Source organism: Melospiza georgiana, chromosome 1 (assembly GCF_028018845.1).
Source record: "Melospiza georgiana isolate bMelGeo1 chromosome 1, bMelGeo1.pri, whole genome shotgun sequence".
Taxonomy (NCBI): domain Eukaryota; kingdom Metazoa; phylum Chordata; class Aves; order Passeriformes; family Passerellidae; genus Melospiza; species Melospiza georgiana.
Genome location: NC_080430.1, coordinates 112,951,975 through 112,965,464, shown reverse-complemented (window position 1 = coordinate 112,965,464; position 13,490 = coordinate 112,951,975). Strand labels below are relative to the sequence as shown.

General features: G+C 40.2%; 1 protein-coding gene across 3 annotated transcripts in view; it reads right to left on the bottom strand.

The window, feature by feature from the left end:
- Positions 1-13,490, bottom strand: part of SPIDR (scaffold protein involved in DNA repair) — a 195,216-nt gene that overhangs the window by 2,018 nt on the left and 179,708 nt on the right. For 2 of the 3 annotated variants that reach the window (XM_058024781.1, XM_058024787.1), the window contains exons 14-19: positions 13,394-13,453; positions 10,008-10,206; positions 8,842-8,994; positions 3,344-3,437; positions 1,382-1,496; positions 845-898 (exon numbers count right to left, since the gene is read on the bottom strand). In XM_058024781.1, coding sequence (XP_057880764.1) covers positions 845-898; positions 1,382-1,496; positions 3,344-3,437; positions 8,842-8,994; positions 10,008-10,206; positions 13,394-13,453 — 675 coding nt within the window. Of the gene's footprint in view, positions 1-844; positions 899-1,381; positions 1,497-3,343; positions 3,438-8,841; positions 8,995-10,007; positions 10,207-13,393; positions 13,454-13,490 lie in introns of those variants that run through there. The other variant, XR_009114481.1, reaches the window with a different exon arrangement.

Here is a 13,490-nt window from a genome sequence, read left to right as displayed (position 1 = left end):
AGGGAAAATCTTGGAATCCTAATTGGACTTAATGACTTTGTGAAGGCTGCAGAGCATCCAGCAGCCAATGCCAGCCAGGCACCTACCTGGGTGCCTCCCTCACCCACGGTAAATCTGGGTCACTGTGCCAAGTGTCAGGGTTCTTCTGATAGCTCAGATTAAAGGAGTAAATACTTGGTGATTACATAAACTGTACTTTAGCCCATGGATCTCCGTGGCTCATGTGTGCTTCATTCATACAATTATCAAGTAATATCTTGCATGCATTTTGCAAATTCTTCTCCTATTTCCACCAGCCAGTACTCTCAGTGTTGTGCTGGTACAAAGTGGCTGTGGTTTACAGGATTTGGAAGACCAGACCCAAAAGGTGGGATGCTTGGGGGGTATCTTTGCTGTCTTTGGATCCTCAGCCAGAGAATGGAGTCAAGCCCAGCACTGCTGGTGGCAGCTGTGAGTGCTGTTTGCAAGCTGCTCTGCAGATCCACAGCTGAGCTGAAGCCACACAGCCCATCTGCTGCATCCCCTTCTGAAAAGGAGGGTGTGAGTCTGGTGAGATGGCAGGGCATCAGCAGCTGGAAGGTGGGACTGCCAAAGTGGGCACAGCCCACTCAAGTCGCAGCCTGGACATGGGGAAAAAAATCATTTCACTTGTAGTGAAATCTCTTACCACTCCTAGTGCAGTTCTGGAGTGAAGTGCCTGGAAAGTCAGAATCTCCACCACTGGAGATTTTCAAGACCCTGTCACCACAAGTCATGGCTGACCTGCCATACCTGACATTGGTACTCTGCCTTTGCATTAAGTTCTGTAGTTTAACTTCCTTTGGTCAGCATTCATTATACCTACCCCATCCTCACTGGCAGAGGACATCAGGAGAGAGGAGATTGTCTTTTGCAACAGCTGGAATGAGAAAATTCACAAGTTTTGTTCATGGCAAAAATCTTAAGTGTGCAAAAACATTCTGTTTGCAGTCACATAGAACAAAGATTTATCCTTTTAATATCAAACAGTTTCATTTCTCTGGCCAAGAAAGCAGAGGAGAGGTGACACAAAGATGTTCAGAATGGAAGTCTAAAATACACATTCCTTTTAGACTGTGTAGACCGAGGTTTCCAAAGGCCCAGCCTAACAAATCCCTTCATCTGGGCCATAGAGCCATTTGCAAACCTCAGGGTGAACTCAATGACTGCAGTATTTGAGCAAGACCTGGGAACTGCCCAATGAAACACAAATTTTAGTATTAGATTAAATTATGGGGTAGTCTTACGTATTTAAATTTGTCTTCTGACAGAGCTGTTCATAGAAGTGTGGCTTAGGATACCTATGTGTCTGCACATCTGGTCGCACTGCACCTGACACACCAGCCCTTATTTCAAGCCATACCTTCACTTTTACTGTACTTTGAGATCGGGATGGACAGCTCAAGAAGACTTCCAGCTGCATTTTCAGAACTGGTGTTGTGACAACTTCAGAGCACTGGTTGCAATATAGCAACTCTCTGAAACACACAAAATAATGATGGAAAAACATAGAGAAACAAACAAGCTATCAGTCATAAATAAAAAGAAATAGAACCCCAATTAGTGCATTCCCTAAAATACTTTGCTGGTAGATTTTAGTAGCAAAGCCTGGTAGAGATTCAATTGATAATAGAAAATAGAACTCTTCTGTTGGCAGTAACTCTCCTGGAGGACCTAAACTCTTCTGGCAAAAGGATCTTCCTTTTATAATTTCTGGCAGCATGAAGAGAGGTTGCTATTTATAGTCACCCTGCCTAAGCAAATATTAATCTCATAACCTCCTAAAAGTTATGGCAAAAGAAAATCTGTAGTATAGATTTGGCTGAAGTGAATTATTGACTTAGGCCCTCGTTCAGCAAACGTTCAATGTTTTCAGTGCACTCTTAAGTCATGCACAGAGTTAAGCTCAGCTATAAGCACTTGTTGGAAGCACTTCTTAAACAAATATTGATACTTCATTTGTTCTCCAAGTGAAGCAAAAGTGTCCTTCACAGGTGAGATACTTTTTTAATTGGACTACACTACCATGTGAACACAGACACATCCTTATTTTTAACATGACAGTATAACAGAGGACACCTGGTTTTGATTTTCAGCCTTTTTTGGTACAACAAAGCATAAATGGCAAATCTTCTCATATTTAGGAAAATATCTATTTCAATAAGAACAACACAACTGCTTACAATTTTTATAAGATATTTCAGATTTTTCAGTAGACCTTCCTTCCTTCCTTCCTTCCTTCCTTCCTTCCTTCCTTCCTTCCTTCCTTCCTTCCTTCCTTCCTTCCTTCCTTCCTTCCTTCCTTCCTTCCTTCCTTCCTTCCTTCCTTCCTTCCTTCCTTCCTTCCTTCCTTCCTTCCTTCCTTCCTTCCTTCCTTCCTTCCTTCCTTCCTTCCTTCCTTCCTTCCTTCCTTCCTTCCTTCCTTCCTTCCTTCCTTCCTTCCTTCCTTCCTTCCTTCCTTCCTTCCTTCCTTCCTTCCTTCCTTCCTTCCTTCCTTCCTTCCTTCCTTCCTTCCTTCCTTCCTTCCTTCCTTCCTTCCTTCCTTCCTTCCTTTCCTTCCTCTCCTTCCTCTCCTTCCTTCCTCTCCTTCCTTCCTTCCTCTCCTTCCTCTCGCTCCATCACTCCCTTCCACATTCTGTCTGCTCTTATCCCCTGGGCTTTTATTCCACCAGGAATCTCACACACTGCAAGCACAAGCTGGCTAGGCAGCTGCAGGGGAGGCTTTCCAAAATTATGTCAGTCAGTGTGACACAAGTTCAGCATTTCAGGTGGCAACAGGTCCTGTAGGATCAGTCCTCACATTCAGGACAAGCATACTGCCAGAATTATTCAACATCCTTTTTAGAAAGGTGACTAATTTAATAGGTCTGAAAAGCAACTCTTTAATATTTAGATAAATTGTAGCAGAGATCACAGTCCAGTATAAAAATGAGGTGAATTGAGGATACACAGATTAACAAGGCAAGACACACAAACACATGTACCTGCTTCTAAAGGAACTTAAAATCAGACCTGTGGTTTATGGGCATATTTATTAAAAGCAGTATTACAATGCAGTGGGCTATGAAACCTTTATAAGCAAAATTGGTTTAAAAACCAAGTAATAACTGCAAAATCAAACTATTTCATATCTACTTGTATCTTTCTCCATATATTAATGTAACCTTGCAGGTTTTATCAGTTCATCAGCAATAAAAATACTATGTCTTAGCTCTAGGAAGGAGCAAAGTGCAGCCTGTGCCTGCAGGAATCATTGCATCACCCATTGCTGTTATGGCTACATCTACAAAACACCTGGAGTGCTCTGGAGCATGCTGACTCTCACCTGTCCTGGGGACACACTTCCAACTTTCCATTGCCACATCTGTTGCATGTAGGCCAGGAGAAAGCAGTGCTCTCATTAACTCCAACAACGGTACCTGCAGAACATGGAATTCTTACAAAATGCTAAGGTTAAGGCAGCAAACACAGCCACTCTTGGCTTCACAGCAGGTTTGAACCTTTCTGACCCACAGCTTCAGACTTGTCAGAGCAAGAATCAGCAACAGTCTCACTCCCTTTCTCCTTTGTCCCTCCAACAAGGGATGAAAGTACAGCAGAGTGTTACGTCCTAAAAATATCAGAAAGTAGATAATTGACAATTAACTCTCCAAACAGGCTTGGTTCTTTTGGTTTGGATTTTACTGCTTTTCTGATTTGCTTTTGCTTGATTGCTTTCTTTCTGGCCCTCTGATGTTTTCTTGGCAATAAACAGCTACAAAAATAATCAGATCGAATAGCTTGATATTGGTATTTAGAAAATACAAACCAATAAGAAGCCCCAATCCCTTCTGAAAACAACAATGCAGATTAAATTCCACTAACAATGGAGTTATTCTTCATTTATACAGATTTAACAGAGATTAGATCTGGCTCACAGTCTTAAGTGTGTGCGTAAGAAGGGAATGCCAAAGACACTTTGGACTAATAAAAAGGGCCTCGCTAGTTTTGGCAAGAAAAAATATATTCAAAATTTTATGAGAAGCCAATAAAGAGTGTATTATATTTTATGGTAACAATATGCTGAAATTATGAGCATTATTTATAGAGAAAAATATTCACCTGTAAGAATGAAATTGCACTGAAATAAAAGCTCACTAGTACAACAGAACTACAGACTTAAAAATCCAGCCTCTGTTGAGCAAGAATCTCACAGTTCTATACCACATTCAATAGAAGAAAGCCTTGGAGACTATGGAGCATTTACAGTGTCTGGACTGTAAGACAGGGTGTTAATCCCTTGCTTTTCTGGTTCTCCTGGGACAAGGAGGGAGCTACACCTAAACAACAAAACTGTAATTTTCTTTGGGAATTCAAAGGACAGTGATTCTGAAGATATGAAAAGTTGCTTCCCAAATACAACATTTATGACCCAATTTCTAAGTGTCCAACAAAACATCAGGCCTTTCTCTGACAGAATAAGATATTCTATTTAGCCACATGGACTCTTAGAGGAATAATTTTGATTCTCCAGTGTTCATCATAAAGTGGGAGTTTCCATGGGTATGTTTCTCTTTGAATGATGTGAATGCTGAATGGAGTTAAAGCCACTTGGTGGATTTAACATGACTGGATCCACTTGACTGGCTGGTCACCAGTGGTGCTCCCTAAGGCTCAGTACTGGGGCCAGTCCTGTTTAATATTCTAATCAATAATCTGGATCAAGTCTACCCTGGGTGCGTTTGCAGATGACAGCAAGTTGGGTGGGAGTGTTGATCTGCTGGAGGGCAGGGAGGCTCTGCGTGGGGATCTGGACAGGCTGGATCAATGGGCTGAGGCCAATGGTGTGAGTGTGAGGTTCAACAAGGCCAAATGCCAGGTCCTGTGCCTGGGTCACAACAACCCCAGGCAGTGCCACAGGCTGGGGGAAGAGTGGCAGAGGAAAAGGAGCTGGGGATGGTGGTCAACAGCCAGCTGGACATGAGCTGGTGTATGCCCAGGTGGCCAGGAAGGCCAGGAGCATCCTGGTCTGGATCAGCAATAGTGTGGTCCAACAGGACTAAGGAAGGGATCATTGCAGCACTGCTGAGGCTGCACCTCAAGTCCAGTTCTGGGCCCCTCACTCCAAGAAAGACACTGAGGTGCTGGAGTGGCCCAGAGAAGGGCAGTGGAGCTGATGAGGAGGAGGAGATGGAGTTCTTCAGCCTGGAGAAAAGGAGGCTCAGGGGGAACCTTCTTGTTCTCTACAGCTGCCTGGAAAGAGTTTGTAACCAGGCAGGGGTTGACCTCTTCTCTCAGGATACAAGTGACAGCATGAGAGGAAATGGCCTAACGCTATGCCAAGAGAGGTTTACATTGGATATTAGGAAGACTTTCTTCACTGAAAGGGTGGTCAAGCATTTGAACAGCTGCCAGAAAAGTGGTGGAGTCCCCAGCCCTGGAGGTATTTATATGACACGCAGATGTCGCACTTGGGGACGTGGTTTATGGCAGTGCTGGTTTTGATTTTGGTTATTGTTTTGACTGGATGATCTTAAAGATCCCTTTCAACCTAAATGATTCTATCATTTTATCATTCTTGTTCGCCAAAAAGCTACCAATTAGCTTGCTGAGTATGTTTCCTTCTTCATTGAAAAAATTTAAGACCAAAACAGATCCCCCTTCTCTCTAAGCCTTTTCACTTTCTCCCAGTTGTGTGCCATATTCGAACTGCAAGATGCCAGTGCAAGTACATTTGAAGAAAATCAATCAGGATCATAGCGATGAGATTATGTCTAGTGGAGAAGATTATTTTGATGATAATGTAGAGTTCCCTTGAGAAAACCAGCAGACATCACTGAAGTCAGACCAACTCAAAGCAGCAACAGGTGTACTAATCTAGCGACAGTCTTGTGCACTCTATAAAGCGATTTCTCAAGTTTAGGATGCTGAACTACTGCACATCTTTTTCAAGATGCTAGATTTTGCTTGACACACACAAACCTTTTGGATATTTTCCCGAGATCCTTCTTTCAAATGAAAATGCACATGGCCAAAATTCGATTTTTATCTCTAGTCTATTTTTAAGGGTTGTGGTTGGCACCATTAAGAAGAGAGTGACATTGTCAATCTCTTGGATGAGACTGTCCAAGGGACAACGTCTGGAAAATGTCTGCCATGTGGGATGCAAAGGAACACTTTGGTTGAAACAATTATAACATGGAGGTGTTGCTTTTGATTTCCTTCCCCCAATCAGTTATCCTGATTAATGACAGGAAAAGCAAAAATTCAATCAAAAAAGGAAACATAGGTAAACTGACTGACCCCATTTTAGTCCCACTATTAAGCGGAAAACTGAAAAAACCCCACACACCTGAGTAACGGCTTAAATATGAAAATATCCAAGGTCAAAATTCAATCACTGTTGGTGAGTCACATACTAGGCAAATAGCATTAATCAAATAATATTCCCACATATCACATGTGGTATAGACTAAGTAGAATTTACTCAAAGCATGATTAAGAGGCAAAACAGTTCTGTGCCGTAAGAATTGCCAACATTTAAGTCATCCTGACTGCTACTATACAGAAAAAAGAAGTTACAAATTACCTTGTAATGCACAGTGATAAGAAATAAACTATTAACCCTAAGATCACAGGTGAAAACCACAGATTCATCTTGCAATGAAGAATAAAGTTTTCATTAGAAAGGCAACCACAGATTTTTACTGATCTGTTGAAGAGCAACACAGTCCATTATCCCAGAGCTGGTATGACTGGACCTCCCTGAAACAAGAATTTCTGACAAACTCATTGCATCTGCTGGGACTGGAACATTTTCTGTTTTGATGGGGAAGGAACCTCTGACGAACATCCAGTCCAGAGCTGTACCAGGTTGGTCAGGGCCCAGCTTTAAGCAGGAGGTTGGACTGGCAGAACTTCAGATGTTCCTTCCAAAGGAGCAGGGAGGCACACTCCTTCAGGAAGGGGTAGACAAAGCCTTTTCAGCCTCTTTGCTAGGTGGGAGGATGCCAGTGTGCAGCACACATAGGTAACCAAAAGAAATGAGAGGATGAGCAAAGAAAAAAAATGAATGAGGCAAGAACTGTTTCTCATTGAAAGCCAGACTAACAACTCTCTGACTTAGGAGATAAGAGACAGTGACTGAATTTTAGAGATGATACATCTCCCTCCATGCATTGTTCCACCGAAAGTATATTCTCCACCAACAAAGTAGGGTCAATGCTATTAGTTTCATTAGTTCAGCAGAAAGATGTAGGGACTAACTAACTGAAACCCAAAACAGTGAATGTTGAATCTCTTGAATGCTATTAAAATACTTCAGTACACACAAAAGTGAGAGTTTTCCTCTATATATTGCTGGAGCATAAGTATAAAGAAGATATTTTATATTCTATGTTGGTATTCAGGTGTGGGGACCTACTGAAAACAGCTATCCTGCACAAATTCCAGATTAAACAAGACAAGGTTGTAGGATTAATTTCTCCTTTTGTCATTCTTCTATCTGTAATACAGGACAGGCAAAGCATGACATCTCCATTTGTGTAAAGTAAGCACTTGTTTACACAACAGATCACAAAGGTGTTCTTTCTTTGCTCTGCTGGTAAAAGAAAGGACAGAGAGATGTTTCCTTTATCCTCCTATGAACACTGTCAACAAGAAAAAGGAAAACAGGCGCTTCACATAATCACAAAATTAACAGCAGAGAAGTGACAGTTCTTAACTACTGGAGAGGTGGAAAAAAAGGCAAAAAGCATTTCACACTCAGAGACAGAAATATCTTTCAAGTAGCTGCATCAATGCAAGATGTACATAACAACCATGGCTTTGAGTGAAGTGCCTCTGGTTGTGCTTGGTTTTCATTATGCACTGTTCAACATTTGTCACTACAAGGTGCTCAGTAATTAATCACAGAAGCATTGCTAAGCTGTGGCTCTACCATAGCAGCAGGTATGTTTAGTAAAGGCTTTGCTTGGTTCCAAACTGCCTTCTCAGTCTATTTTACTATAACTGAAGAATTAATTTGAAAACCATTATTTGTTGTAATTTTAAAGTTAATTTCAAATGCTCTGGTGAATACTTGAAGGTATTTTCTACAAGGGCTACTGGAATAATACAAGTTAAATTAAGGAAGGAAATAGCCTTGAAGACTTGTTGGGCTTTTAAGGACTTTTTCTCATAGGCACTGCACAGCTGGGAGGTTTAAGAAGCTGTCTGGACAAAGCTTTATAAAATACACAGTAGAGAAAGTTTCTGCATGATTTGGAAACACTAGAAAATCTGTAGTAAGATATGTTTCTGCATGGTCAGTGGTAAGACCAAGATATGGTCAAACCAAATCTCAGACAAAGCTACGATCCAAAGTGGCTGGTGAGCAAATACTGGCCACATTATGCTAAATTACTATGGTAAAATAATAAATTGTCCTACTGCAGCAAAGCTCCAGGGAAATCAGTCACTAACCCCTACCATTCAAGATCTGGGTAACATGTCTTACCCATCTGCCTAAAAAATATTGGTATAATTCATTGTTGCCAACATCAACAAGGCTGGTGTGAACAGAAGGCTCCTGAAAGTAGACAGTGAAGGAAGGAATATAATGAAACAGATTGTACATTAAACATTTATTCTGGGATATGAGTGAGTGGGAGCAGAACTTGGCCAGCAAAAGGCAAACAGAGCCCACAATGAAGCATAAAATCTTAAATATTCTAATGACCCACAGCAATGCCATGCTTTTTTTATCCCTCCACGCTGTTTGTGCAAGAAATCAATATAAAGACACAAAAGATTACAGTGAGCACAAATAATTAACAGCATTCATTTCAGCAAGGCCATACAAACCTCTGAGAGCACAAATGGAGCTGGCCTGGGTTGTAGAATCCAGCTCATCGAGTCTGACAGGGCCAGTCAGCTCACTGAGGTCAGCACCGGCAGCCGAGCACAAAAGAGGCTTTTGTAACAGGAGAACAGTACGTTCAACACAAATAATCCTACCTGCCAAAAAAGACATTTCAGCTCAGTACAGTAACAAGGAAAAAGGTGACCACGTTAATTGTCACGGCCAATAAAGACAACAACCTCTGCCAGCTACCAAACAGATGAATAGACTCCATCAGGTTTTCTCAATGACAAAATATTTTGCTTTCAGCGATACACGCACCGCGCTCTCTTGACACTTCGCGACTTCCAGGGAGAAAAAGAAATCTGAATTTGAAGAAGAAATTTAAACATCTGAACGTGCCAGAAGAGAGTCTGATGCCACCCTGACTGCATCTCACCTCACTCCTGGCAAACAGGTTTCAGGCTTTTCCTTGGTAATAAGCTTGGGCACCCCTTCAGGTGGTCCTACTTTGCTTCAGAGATTACAGAGTAGGTGCATGCCATGCTTCATTCTCCAGAGCAGAGATTTTTGCTTCAGGACACACAGCCTTTTGCACAGCTTTGTACTTCCAGTTCACTTACACTCTGGAAGTGACTGAAGGTGTGAGATGTGAGCCAGCCCTGCCATCACCACACAGAACCAAACTTGAACCTCAAAAAAGAGTGAGTAGAAATGAAAGTAAAGGGAACAACCATGATTTCATGATCTGTATGGGAGCAAAGGCTCACAGCTAAGATGGTTTAGGAGAGCTTGTAAAATATCTCTATCTAGGGACATGCAGATTTCCTAATATATTTGAGCCTTTTGTCAGCTCACAAATTTGATTTTCACCGGTCACCAGATTCAACAGTCATCAGAGAAGACTGACAGCAATACTGGTGGGCATACAACAACATCACTGAATTTCCCATTCACTTGCAAAATCAAGCCAAAAATACAGAAAAAGAAATCTTACAAAAAAGTTTAAATTACAACCCTTTTCAAATTTCTCATCCCAAACTTGCAAAGTCTCATCTTCATCTGGTAATGACAGTGACCTCTCTGGAGGTCACATATTGAGGTGTCAGAGATAAGGGTGCTGTTTCTGTGGGACCCCAACTGCTTCCAAACCACATGCAAAGCTCACCATTTCCCCAGAGAGCATCCTTGAAGAAGACAAGTTGTGAACCAGCACTGAGGGCTTCCATGATTTCCATGCTGAGAACACACGACGCAGTGACTGACACAGCAACAACTTTTGGAATCCCATGAGCCACATTTTGCAGTGTGGAGTCAGTCACAAACAACAGCATTTCCCTTTGATCTATGGGAACACTGTGTTTTGTCTGTGATTAGGAAAAAAAATACATAAATCTGGAATACAATTGTTAATTTTTTTTAGTAGAAGAAAAGACTAAACATCTTCATATTAAAATGACTCATAAAACTGACAGAAATTATTACAGTTTAATTATTACAGGATAATGAGTCAAAGCTTTACTAGAATTTTTTGGTATTCCTTACTTCAGATACAAACCTTAAAATCCCTACCTTAAATTAACTTTCTGAGGTTGACTCTCTGGACTCTTTGCTCTAATTCAGTCAACCCTCATGCTTTATGATAATTTTCTTGGACTGTACATGGGATTTGAAAATATATTTCCTAAAAAAATATGCTATATATATGGTATATATAAAAAATAATTCGATGGTTTTTATTAAGACTTAGATAATTTTTGTCTTAAAAACAATGAGGAAAGAACATTTCTCCTACTAATATTATTCCTCTGTAGGCACATTTTCTAGGTACTGTTATTAGATTCCAAAGCATAACCAAGCTGCAAAGTGGAGGTTTTTCTTTCAGTTGAACAAATATCCCTAAATATTAAGAAATACATAAAGTTAAGGAAGCAGATAACTCCTATGTAAGACATATATGAATCTGCAATGACAGTGAAAGTTTTCTGCCCCAGACAGGTATAAAAAATATCATATCAAAGCATATTTCATATTTACCAGTGCAAGGAACTTGCAAATTTTCGGATTCTAACATTTTAAAATATCTAAGATTAAATACCTTAATCAATTTTAAATGTTTTTGTTCCTCTTCTTAATCAGTCCTCTGATCAAAAATTAATGCCTAAACATTTAATTGAAAATTAAATACTATAATGCCTGGAAAGACATGTAGCATTTTATTCTCAGAACTGCATGTCTGTGGCAGAAGGTAACACAACAAAACCCCCAGTATTTTGTCTTTGGTTGAATTATAACTTTGAAACCATCAGCCACACTGAACCTGGCTTTCTGTCCATGCTCACACTCTTAGAGCAAATGAGGTAATTGTAAATAGTGACTGGAAAAATTCACAGTTCAGATGTCTCAGTCATGCCTTAATACAGCATATGCTGCCTCTTGCACTGATGTTGTTTTGCCTAGTAACTGCATACATTTGGGCACCTCCTCTGCATAGATACCATTAGGACAGCTTCAGAGAAAGAATTTTTACATCTGTCCCTTGAGAATTACCAACACATTAAAAGCTCTCTTTCAGGAAAATCATCCAAGAAGTAAATAATAATAAAAGCAAAAATCACAAGTTAGTATAAAATCATCATCTTGCTATGTGTGACAATTTGTTCTGAACAGAGAGGAGGACACAACAGACAAATAGCAGCAGGATTGAGTTACAAGGAAGGACAGCTCCTTAACCACAGATGGAATATATTTCCTCGTGTTCCTTCTGAACCACAGTTCAGATTCTAACTAATAAAAAAAGCACATTTCCATTCCTCCTTCACACAAATTAAGTAATATTAATTTAAGCACTTAATACTGTAGCTACAGAGCGTAAATACTATTTTTTAAGGTACCTCTGAATTAGTTCACATAGGAGATTATTTAATAATAAATCTGCAAAACAAACCAAATCATTGTCCCTTCCTCACTTATTACAACTTGGTGATTTTGCATGTGAAGGGTACATCCTCTTGGCAAAGGCAGCTGCAGGTAACAAGCTGCTGTTCTTGATCTTCTGGGAGGACTAGGCAGGTGATACACTAGCAGCAGGTAAATACCTTTACATTCCTCGAGCAGTTAAACATAAGGAGAATATCTTCTATTGCTTTTCCATCATAACTTCAAAAAAATTATGAGCACTCATGTTGTTCACTCATAAAAATTTAGTACTTATAAAATTTAGTTCAGTAAGTGAATAGCCATTAAAACATTAAACATCCTAGGAGCAAGACAAAAAAAGCACAGACCTTTTTTTCCGCTAGTCAATATTCCATTCTTCAAAATCACATCTGTTCCTACATGCTTCATCTTTTCTCTAATTCAGTGATGAAGTGCTTTTACATAAGAATACTGATAACACACATCAGAATTTCAGATGGAGACATTCCTGAATTCAAAAATGTTTGGCTAGGATGCCCCTACTCTGCAATTTTAGTTCATTTTTCACTAGAAGAGGTTTCTTGGAAATAGGAATTTACGCACGTATGTGTTCATCTTTCTGCTGGCACACTAAAGATCCCATCCAGCTAGCCCTAATTCCATGTTTGCAAATGCTCTGTCACATTCTCAATTAGCACGGAGAAAACACAAGAGATACTCTTCATCTCAGTAGTTAAAAGTACTCCCTGCCTAAAAAATAAATCATAATTCATTGGCTTTTGAAGCAAAAGGGCAAGACCTAAATTAAATTTATGTCTCAAACTTGTGGGAAGCATCTCCAGCTATTTTGCTGGCCGTTCTGGAATTTCTTTGTCTTTGGTTCATATGCTTTGATTCACACTTTGTTTCTTGTGGAGCTGATGGACAATTGCAAATTATTCTCTGCTAGAATTCAGTGCTGGCTGTACTGAGGATCCAGTCGCCAGGAAAAAATAAATAAAATCAGCAACAAAAAAATTCCTTTAACTACTAAGGGAGCTAGCAGCAATTTGAAAGAACATCGTAGCATCATTCAGAAACAAATAAAACATAATTGTACGCTTTCCGGCACAGTATGGATGGCAGATGTATTTACCTAAGAGTTCCTCCCTTTTACTACTTACTGGACCATAAAAGCCAAATCTGCCTGAGGGGCTTCTATGGAAGTCAATGAAAATCACCCACACATTTGCATGAAAAGAGCAAAACTGTATTTTTATATAACCATCATCTGTTCCACTCTATCCCCCAACACCCAACTGACTGGGAGCTTCTTGCTACGTTCCTGAGGACAGCATTCAGCCATAAACTGAGCCTCAGCTAACTTCCTGTGAGCTCTCTCTCCAGAGTGCAGTATCACCTCTGGTTAGATAGCAATTTATTCAGGAATAATTAACTTTCTAGACTGAGTGGCATTGAAACTGGTGAGGCAGTTCATTTTACCTTTCACAAGCATTTTGGACATGATCATAATTCTGCCCATACAGCTCTTGAAGATAATCCTGGCATAGGAGTTACCCCTACACAAGATGAATCTTCTTCACATACACATGATGCTGATTTTATGTTGAATTCATTGCTAAATAAAAAGATTACCTGCAGCCTTCGATACAGCACTTGGGCCCAGAAGCTACACCGCTCATTGCAACCATCAATCTGAAAAGAGCACAAAAATAGGGAATGAGACAACTCT